This window comes from Sparus aurata, chromosome 23, assembly GCF_900880675.1.
Source record: "Sparus aurata chromosome 23, fSpaAur1.1, whole genome shotgun sequence".
In the NCBI taxonomy this organism is placed as follows: Eukaryota; Metazoa; Chordata; class Actinopteri; order Spariformes; family Sparidae; genus Sparus; species Sparus aurata.
In genome coordinates, this window is record NC_044209.1 from 25,885,166 (window position 1) to 25,895,228 (window position 10,063).

At 44.8% G+C, this 10,063-nt stretch overlaps 1 protein-coding gene and 1 long non-coding RNA gene across 2 annotated transcripts in view; one reads left to right on the top strand and one right to left on the bottom strand.

Annotated features, from left to right (window-relative positions):
• tbcd (tubulin folding cofactor D) overlaps positions 1 to 9,614 on the top strand; it is a 31,085-nt gene extending 21,471 nt beyond the window's left edge. Inside the window, exons 24-39 of the mRNA XM_030408248.1 lie at positions 36 to 98; positions 205 to 281; positions 380 to 461; positions 564 to 682; positions 1,941 to 2,032; positions 2,296 to 2,436; positions 3,920 to 4,003; positions 4,766 to 4,924; positions 5,067 to 5,205; positions 7,315 to 7,436; positions 7,581 to 7,658; positions 7,750 to 7,836; positions 7,932 to 8,019; positions 9,046 to 9,155; positions 9,247 to 9,331; positions 9,423 to 9,614. Of these exons, the coding sequence (XP_030264108.1) occupies positions 36 to 98; positions 205 to 281; positions 380 to 461; positions 564 to 682; positions 1,941 to 2,032; positions 2,296 to 2,436; positions 3,920 to 4,003; positions 4,766 to 4,924; positions 5,067 to 5,205; positions 7,315 to 7,436; positions 7,581 to 7,658; positions 7,750 to 7,836; positions 7,932 to 8,019; positions 9,046 to 9,155; positions 9,247 to 9,331; positions 9,423 to 9,443 (1,547 nt within the window). The 3' untranslated portion in view covers positions 9,444 to 9,614. The remainder of the gene's footprint in view (positions 1 to 35; positions 99 to 204; positions 282 to 379; positions 462 to 563; positions 683 to 1,940; positions 2,033 to 2,295; positions 2,437 to 3,919; positions 4,004 to 4,765; positions 4,925 to 5,066; positions 5,206 to 7,314; positions 7,437 to 7,580; positions 7,659 to 7,749; positions 7,837 to 7,931; positions 8,020 to 9,045; positions 9,156 to 9,246; positions 9,332 to 9,422) is intronic.
• On the bottom strand, positions 4,447 to 7,316 carry LOC115575865 (uncharacterized). Its single transcript, XR_003982746.1, has 2 exons — positions 5,847 to 7,316; positions 4,447 to 5,240 (listed from the first exon to the last, which is right to left on the bottom strand). It is a non-coding gene; the product is annotated as an uncharacterized LOC115575865 (long non-coding RNA).
• Positions 9,615 to 10,063: the final 449 nt, after the last annotated feature.

Consider the following 10,063-nt stretch of genomic DNA (forward strand, 5'->3'; position numbering starts at 1 on the left):
ATCTTAATCTCATCATGTTTTTAATTGTTCTCCAGTGTGCAGTCTTATTGAGAAGCTGTCCCTGTCCAAAATGCCTTTTAAGGGCGACCCGGTGATCGGTGAGTTCATTTAAACGGTTGTTTTCGCAGCTTTTAAAAAAGAATGTTTTCCCTTTCATTCAACGTCGTGGCTGATCGTCTCTGTCGTTGTGACTCTGTGTTTCAGCCGGCTGGCAGGAGCTTATTGATGACACTATAAAGACTCTTCATCTCTTCTCTAGCGGTTTGAAGGATAGCATTATGGTAAGCTTGATTTTTCTTCTTTAACATGTTTCCTTTCTAACTGCTTGTTTATAAAAAGCTGCTCGTAATCGTTGATCCTCTTCCTCCTTCGTCTGCAGGCTGCAGTGGTATCGGCCTTGTCCGCCTTATGTGAGGAGTACTACCAGGCTGACACAGGCCAGGCTGACTCAGACATGCAGGGTGAGCTGAATGTCATTCTCTTGCTACACTTGTTATACTGTATGTCTGAATTTCACAGTAATCTCTGCCTGGTTTGGTGTGTGTGTGTGTGTGTGTCTGCAGAGGCCCTGGTGTCTCAGTACATCGAAGGACTGAAGAGTCCTCAGATGCTGGCACGTTGTGGATCCGCCCTCGCCCTCGGCTGTCTGCCTACGTTCATGATTCACGGCAAAGTGATGCAGGTGTGTTTGGAGGATGTGTTGGCCATTTGATATCTGGCTGCTTTTGTATTTAGGTGAAGGCTGTTTACAGCTGCAACACTTATTTGTTTTATTTTGATTTTGCTGCTTGTGTTACAGGGACAGTGCACAATTAAAAGTAACTGCACCAGAGTTAGCTAGCAGCTCATTTACATTTGTAAACAGCAGGTAAACAAACAAAAACAAGCAAAAACACATAAAGCAAGTCCACTATACATAACTGTCCAAGCAGAATCAGTACAGTAGACGATAAATGCGAGGCACTGCAAAACGTTCTGATTCTATAATGTAATTAATCTTACATTACCAGGTTGTTAGTTGCAGAGTATTTTAATAACCCATTAATTGTTTCAGGCACATTTTAAAGCTAAATATCAAACATTTGCTCGTTCCAGAGCCTTAAAGGGATATTCCGGTGTAAGTTTAATCCATGGTCTAAATCACTGTGAAACTGTGTTAGACTCCCTCTCCAGAGATCAAGTTAGCAGAGCGCTAATTTACTGAGTTTTATCAACCTCAGAAACGACCGCACGACAACAATACACTGCAGTAAATGGATCCAAATATAAACCGCCACCAAAAAGCCACAAATAATGCTCAGAACAGCACCAAACTTCAGCAACAGTACAAATAGGGTCTCAGCACATAGTCCGGGGCATCTAACCTCCGCTAGCTTAGCTGGATTTCTACTGAAAAGCTGACTAAATTTACCACTCTTCTGCAGCAGGGACTTCCCCGACCCGGAAGCTGATGGAGGAGAGTTGAAATCTGTTTCTAGCTTCACAATAGAAATCCAGCTAAGCTAGCGGAGGTTAGATGCCCCGGACTATGTGCTGAGACCCTATTTGTACTGTTGCGGAAGTTTGGTGCTGTTCTGAGCATTATTTGTGGCTTTTTGGTGGCGGTTTATATTTGGATCCATTTACTGCAGTGTATTGTTGTCGTGCGGTCGTTTCTGAGGTTGATAAAACTCCGTAAATTAGCGGTCTGCTAACTTGATCTCTCGAGAGGGAGTCTAACACAGTTTCATGGTGTGTTAGAACATGGATTAAATTTACACCGGAATATCCCTTTCAATGTGAGTTTTTTGGTCTGTCGGTTGAACAAAAAGAATCGCTTCAGGCGATGATTTGACGAGCATGTTTCACAATTTTTTTGACTCTTTATCAACTCAGTGATTAATTGATTAATTGTCAAGATAATAAGCAGATAATCCGATAATGAACTGTGTGTGTGTTAGATCCTTGAAGGCCTCCAGCAGATGTGCGCCCTGAGCCAGAAGGAGGGAACTTTCACAGAAGCGAGAAGAGACGCAGTCAGAGCAGTTGCTCAGTGAGTAAAAAGATTTATTCCTATTTTATGTTTTATGGCTTTTGTGAAGACGGCCCATCGGTCTTCATCTTTTCTTTGTGCTGCCTGTCTGAACTTTAACTCTGCAGTAATGCTAAAATAAACAGCTACCCACAGGACCTGAAGGACGTGTCCATCCGTTTGTTTTTGTCCTCAAAATTTAAACCTTTCCCCACTTGATCACGGACTGTTTGACCTTTGGTGGCCTTTATTTTAATCTGTAACTCTTCTCCATCGTCCATCAGAGTGTGTGTGAAGGCGGGTGTTTGCGCTCAGGGCTCCTCAGACTCCAGTCTGTGCTCGGAGAACGTAGCGGAGGTGTACGGCGTTCTGCTCGACAGCATGACCGACTACACGACGGACAGCAGAGGGGACGTGGGGGCCTGGTGAGTGAACTTCGTCGACAACACTTGCAGCTCCACACACACGCTGTTTTAATTTGCCCGAGGGAGGAGGAATGCACCTCTGCCTGAAGCTTCTGGAGTTCTCTGTCCCTCCACTTCAGGGTATGTCTCAGTAGTAGCCTCGAGCCACGCTTACCACCAGGAATGTCACCGGTCTTGTCACTTGCCCTCCCAGCGTGGGATGGGCTGCTTCTCTTACACTGTCTAGAGATATTTCCTTCATTCTTTCTCTGGAATCTGATTTCCCTCTTGTTTGCGAGTCCTTAACCTCTCATGTTGTTCTTTTCTTTTTGTGCCCACACCCACACAGAGCCAGATTAATCTCCTCCGTTTCATCTGTTGCGACATAAATGTACTTAAACTTGTCTTTGCCTGAGAGGCCAGTAATCGGGCGTTCCACCTGTTCCCTGGACACCTGTTCCGACGTGTGACTTCAGGATTATGTGAAACGCTTCACATAAGCAAATTGTGCCCCGCAGCCACGAAGCTAATTTGACTATAAAACTGTCAAATCATATGAAGCTGAAAGAAAATGATGGTGTGCGTCCTCTTGCCCCCTCATGTTTGTTTGTGTAGCATGTGTGCAACATCCGTCAGACGTGCGATGATCTATTATTTTGAAGAAGTTGTTGTTTTAAGACATCGTTGGATTCCAAATGTGTCGGTGCACTTTGTAAAAAACCAGTCTTTTGTTGCTCCAGTCGCAGCTTGTTTGAAATGTGATGCTGGCATCAAATTCAGAAGAAGCGTACCCAAGCATGAGTAAATGTCCAAAAAAGGATTTAGCAATCGATCACATTTAACTTTCTTTGTGTGGAAGGTTGTTTCTTCAAGCCTGTGTCACTCACTGCGTTTACAAAACTGAATTACTGGGTTAGTCTGACTATGATCGGATCTTTAAGATGCATGTACACACCTTAGTCTGACTAAAATCGGACCGGATCGGATTTCTCATAGTCGGATTAAAGCACCCAGATTATTCGATTGATAGTCGCATTACTCCTGCATGTATACGTTCTATCAGATCGGATCGGATTTTACGTTCAAGGTTTCTTTCCCGGGGCGTGAGCCGGAAGTAGAAGGACGGCGGCGCCATTGTGCATCTACTTTGTGTAATTATCATGTACACCATATACGAAATGTACAAAGATGTAGCTTCGTCTCGCTCTTCGTACGCCATCTTTCTCGAATGCCGAGGCAGTTTGTTGTTGCTGGTGACGTAAAGAGGTCAGCCGGAGGTGGCTCTGTTACCACTAGTTGAAATGGGTACAACGCCACCTATCATACCGGGATATGACATGCTCCGGCCAATAATCCGATTTTCTCACCAGCATGTATACTCGGACACTTGCAGTTGTCCGATTGAGTAGCACAGTCGAACTATGGCTGTAATCTGACTAAGCTGTGCATGTAAACGTACTGACTACAAGCGTGACCTCTGTCCTCTTTCCGTCGTGTTGCTCAGGGTGCGAGAGGCGGCGATGTCCAGTCTGATGGAGGTGACTCTGCAGGTGGCCGGCGACGCTCCAGAGATCCTTTCAGCTGACCTGTGAGTCATCAAGTCATCAATCACCACACAGAAGGAAGAACTGGTGTCACGTCACCAGCAGGGGACCACAAACGTTGTCCTGTCAGCCTTCTTTGTTCTTTTGTTTGAGTAATCTTAAATGTCACCTCGATGTCTGAAGGTGTGGCCGCAGTACATGAGCCTAAATCAACCCAACTTGGATTATGTTGCTTTGAGGAGCAGGATAAAAAAAGAACTGCGCGATATTTACTCGTACAGTTGACGGACACTTGTTGATATCTAAAAAGAATAAAGGTAGAATTAAAATCCAGATTCAGAGCTGCAACGATTAATAAGTTGTCTACTTTCTTTGATCATTATTAGGAAGAAAAAGACAAAATTCTCTCTTCAGTGTCTTAAATTAATCAGTTAGTGTTTCCTAAAGCCAAATGTCGATGTAAATATCACAAGAAAAACGCCAAAGCTTTCTGTTTTAAACTATTTTAATGCCTTTTTTTGTCACAGCATGGACACGTTAGACGTTATAAAACACACTCCAACACATTTCAGCTGCAAGCTTTCATCAATCCAGGAAACACTCCTACCCTCACATTTTATGACGTCCTCAAATGTCAAAGATGATCAGTTTACCTCTGTAGAGGAGGAAGTAAACCAGAAAATATTCACATTAAAGAAGCTGGAATTGTTTGTACCTTAGTGAAGTGCAACATCCTGCATGATTTTCTGATTACGTGGAATAAAAACAGCGCCTCTCGTCTTTATTTCCTGCTCCTCTGTTCGCAGGGTGAAGTGTACGATGTGCTGCTTGGCCCAGCAGTCAGCGGAGAAGATTGACCGCTCCAGAGCTCACGCCGGCAGCATCTTCCTGCGTCTGCTCCACAGCACCGAGCCTGCAGTACCTCACATCCCCCACAGAGAGGAGCTGTTGAACATCTTTCCTCTGTGAGTCAACCCGACACTTCACTCGGCACTTCAGGCTCTGACAGCTGCAGTGATTGCTCTGCACATTTTGCTGGAATAAATACACAAAATCTGACAGTTTGAAGTGCAGCAACGTGTGATACTTGTCGTTGGTGTCTTACAGGGAGACAGCAACCAGTCTGAACTGGAACGCCCCATCTCAAGCTTTCCGGTACATCACGAAGCTGCTGGGACTGCCTCAGTATCAGCGCCACACCCTGCTGGGCATCACCGTGTCTGTGGGCGGGATCACCCAGTCCACGGTAGGTCGGACGTCAAATCAGAGCAGAACAATGTACTGAAAAATACAAACCGGCTCTTAAAAGAGGGCAAGAGGTTCACTGAGTGTTATTTACACCAAATCTGTTATGAAAGAAGGGTTTTCCATCCCTCCAGCAGCTTTCCACACCTTGTACTAGTTCTCCTGGTAGAGCCACACCTCATATAGGCACTTAATTATGTTTAATCCTTTCATTCATCATTCATCTGTATTTCATAAAACTCCTCTTTCATCCTACAATATTAGTTTCTTCGACGCGTTTATAACGACCCTTTCACACTGGATAAAAAAAAAAGAGTGTTCAGTGGGAAAGTTTTCAATCAGCATTCGTTTTCAGGTTAAATGACTTCATTCAGCTCTCATCAAACATCTTTTCTCTGTTGTCCGTGTGCTGCTTCTGTCCAGTGAAAGACTTGACAAAGTCGACTGGAGGCTGGAGGAGTTCAGGCCAACAGGGGGAGCCATGTGTCTAATGTAGTCGACTCAGTCCTCTGCGCTGTAACTTCCTCACTCTCTCTGCAACACCGTGCTTTCAGTTAATTCTCTGAATCACACACTGCGGGACTTTATCTTCTTGCAACACAGTGGCAACCACCTGAGCTCAAAGTGTTGATCTGGACTCACCCTCGTGGTCCTGATGAGACCGTGTTTCCCATCAGTTGAATCTCTTCACACATCGTCACTCAGGGGCCGTGAACTGGCGTCGATCTGTTCCTCCGTTCTCCTCAAGTGTGACAATAACCTGTTAAAACTCAAATAGTTCCCGGCCACAGTATTTTTAAAACAGATTATTTTAAACGCGCACTGTTTGTGGATCTAATAAAAGAAAAATACGTTTAAAGCCCATAATAGCCGCGGTGAGGTCAGCGAAGTTGAACTCATCTGCCGATGGAGGCTGTAAACATATTCCCTCAGAGACGATCTGGCTCTTTTCTCTTCCCTCCTCCCGCTTTTTTATTTTGCCACAGATACATCCTCAGAGACGAGAGCGAATGATATGTTTGTGCAGGGTTGCACGCAGGAAACCGAGCCAATGCTGCGTCGCCGCACCGGCCAAGATTGCCATTCTCACACCACAGGCACATATTCACACTGGCCAGAGAGAGACGGAGCGTCCACTGACTTTCCAGGAATCGACTTGGAGGCCAGCTTGATGTAGAGAGAGATCATAAGGCAACACAAAACACCCAAGACTGAGACAAAGGGATACTTTTTCAACACGAGATGTTTAAAACAGTACAGAGTCTGCATTTCTTGGTTTTTAAAGTACAGAAGCTTTAAAAAAACCAAAACAAATCTAACCTAAATACCAACAGGACACAAGATTCACAGTATTTTATTTGATACCATGATTTCTGACTGCTTGAAATAATCTAAACACAGAAGGTTTTTTATTGAAGTGTAGAAGAGGAACTTGGGGGGGAAAAAGGCTGACAGTGTTTCCTTGTATCTGTGTTTATCTTTTTCATATTTTGTTGCTATGTCGCAGCTGTCAAGCTTTGACACTTTCTTTCCTTTCGGCGGATGAGATCATCAATTTCACAGTGTTTTTCTTTCCAAGGCCCCCCTCGGGCTCACCAGTCAGGTCTTTTATTAAAGCCAATCTCTGTTTCTCTGCAGCTAACATCCTCATGCTTTAATCTCTTAAAGACAGTGATGGATTAAGGGGAACAAAATCACGTCGTTACTACGGAGTACTGATTACCGTTAAATCAGGTGGCCAAGTTTTGTTACCTGAGAGGGCGTCTTTTGAGTTTAGAGAGAGAAGAAGGGAGACGGCGACGCTACGTCACGTCTGTAACAAGTCACAGTGAGTCAGGACACTTATGCAATGTCTCTAACTGGAAATGCAAAGTTGGCCAGGACAACATGTCTTACCTGGGGAAAACACCTGGTCCAAACCAAAAACACATCTAAAAGCTGGAGATAAAAGCGTGAAAGTCGGCTGACAAACATTTTCAAACATTAATCTGTAAGTTGTCTCGTATATAAAATGTCAGAAAATGCTGAAAAATGTTCATCCAGGTTTTGTTTCTTCACAATCAAGTCGTAACCTTCAGACGGCTGTTTTCTCTCCGCTGCTTCCATCCAGGTTGAGTTTTCGTCCCAGTGGTTGTTTGACTACCTGAGGGGGATCCAGGGCGACGCCACCGCCATGACACAGTTCGGAGACACGTTGCTGATCATCTTCAGAGACAACCTCCGCAACGACAGGTTCAACTTCTTACCCTGAACTTGCCAGATGTCGTACTTCAGACCCTTGTCCATGATGTGTCGGCCTTTTTTATTTAAAATCCCTTCCTGAAACTTGTTTGTCAAGAGTTAATCATCTGTTCGTTACCTCTTTTTTTCCCCCAGGGTGTCTATCCCTTTCCTTAAGATGCTGAATCAGATGCTCGCTAACGGCTGCTTTGAAATCTTCGCCACACAAGAGAAGTGAGTGCTGTGATGGCTTTGTTTTAAAAAAGATAACACTGTGCATGACGCCTGTGAGAGCTGAAGTTCTTCTCCCTTTGTTTTTACCAAGTCATCCGTTCTGCGTGGAGCTTTTGAATCTCTGCAAAGAGTTCAAGAAGACCAAATGTATCTCTAAGCTGCGTGCCTGCACGGCTGTGTAAGTCTCCCTCTCATCGTCAAACGTACACATTGTAAATACACTTTGACTGAGGCTGAAAACAGCGTCCATGTTGACCGTCTGCTGTTCTCCAGCTTCTGTGGGCTGGTCCAGTTTCAGGGGGAGGTGAAGAAGAAAGTGTTGTCCCAGCTGCTGATGCTGCTCTGCCACCACTTCCCTGTGGTAAGTTCACCAGACAGGAACACCTCACCTGCCCTCCAAGGTCCAGTGTGGAGGATTTAGTGGCATCTAGTGGTGAGGTTCCAGATTGCAAACGGCTGAATACCCCCTTGTCTCAACGTCCCCTGTAGTGGCCGCTTAAAACTCAAACCGCTCCAGAACCAGGAGCCCCTTTTAGAGAGAAAAGGTGGCACATGTGCAGCAAGGTAAAGGCTGCAATCTGCCGCCTTGTCTATGTAAAAGGGAGGTGTAATATTCCTTCATTTCCAAAAAGCTGCCACTTGGCCGCCACTGGGGTAGGCGTAAACATGTGACGTGACGTAAAGCATAAAGTTGGGCGTGAAGAGAAGCAGGTCGAATTTGTCTTCAAAATAAGAGCTTTACATTGCACCCCATTGGAGTTTAGAACTGTGTTCTTAGCGGGGGGCTTTTAATTTGAAAGTAGCGACCGTTAGTAGCTCGCCGCTACAACAACAAGCGGACAACGAAGACAGCTACAGAGACGGAGGAGACGCTAGCATCTCCTGGATCTCAGCGGCTGTCCAGTTGCTCATCTTGACGTCCGCAGATGAAGTGATGGACTGACTGCTGTGATCAGCTGTTTCCTGGTTTTAAAACTCCTCGGCTGTGTCATCGACACCTCCGCCCATCTCGCGCAATTGCCGGCACATCGATGGCTCAGATTTACATAGAAATGGAGGTGGAAGAAAGTGTACCCTCCGAGGTGCCAAATTGGCGGAACAAAAAAGACTCCAATTTACCGCCTTTTGTCTAAATCTGCGGACCTAGCTGCAAAAAGGACGGCCATATTGGCGGCTTGCTGGACAGTGTTGGGTTTGTCCAACTTGGCTACTGTAGAAACATGACGGACTCTGTAGATATAAAAGGTTAATTCTACATTCTTAAATAGAACCAAGTGTCCTATATGGACCGTTTGTGGTGATTTTAGTTTAGATTTGTCGCCTTGTGTGTTTTCTCATATTGTTCTGTGAAACAACAGAATCAGCTGTTCCTCTCTGACAACTGCAGGTCAGGAAGACGACGGCCAGCCAGATGTACGAGACGATGCTGACCTACGATGACGTCGCAGACGCAGAAGTGTTGGATGATGTCATGACCGTGCTGAGTGACACTAACTGGTGAGTGTTCTCAGCCGACTGTATCTCCTCTTATTGTTTAAACGCTTTTGATTTGTGAGTGACACGCTGTCGTGCTCGGTGTCCGCTTCAGGGAGAGTGACCTCGCCACAGTGCGGACTCACAGGAACCAGCTTTGTGATTGGTTGGGAGTCCCCAGGCCACAGGTCATTGCCAAGGTAACCAAGTGACATAACAAACTATGAACTTTTTTCTGTTTTATCTCCTTGTTGGACTGAATAAACTCCCATCACTCTCTTTGATCCACAGAATCCCGGCCCGGCTTCCTGATGACCCGTGGCTTGCAGAAAACCAGCTACACACGATGTCGGTGCACATCAGACTGTAAGAAATAAGACTGGACTCGACTGAAACTACTCTGTGTGTCTCCCAAAACACAATACATGAAAAGAATCACAATCTGACAGTTCTGCATGATAATAAACGGATGAAAACAAGTTATTTCCACTGTTTTGTTATTATTACTACAACGTCAAACCCAAAACAAAAAAGATTTCCTTTTAGTTTTCTGTTCATGTGACAGACGTCACACAGCACAACAATGGCAACAGCAATGGAGAAGGGTTAGGATGTAACTGTAGACTACAGTGTTTGTATTTGGCTTATGAATGAATGATTGGATGTTTTTCAAAGGTGTCATTTTGTGAAGTATGGCCCAGTTTTTTGTTCGAGGTCAGAAGTTCAGGAATTTGAACTAGTGAATTCTGACCTGACGTTAAAAAAAAGTCTAAAATCCTATCATCTTAGTTTGAGCCCTTTAAAGGAAATCTTCAAATCTCTCGCTGCACTTTTTGCAAGATTAAGCTCAAATTAGGGTGCAGAGACGTTAAGAGTCGCTGTGGAAGTCACAGAAACAAAAAGCCGCTGTAAAAAATCCTCCCGACAGCACA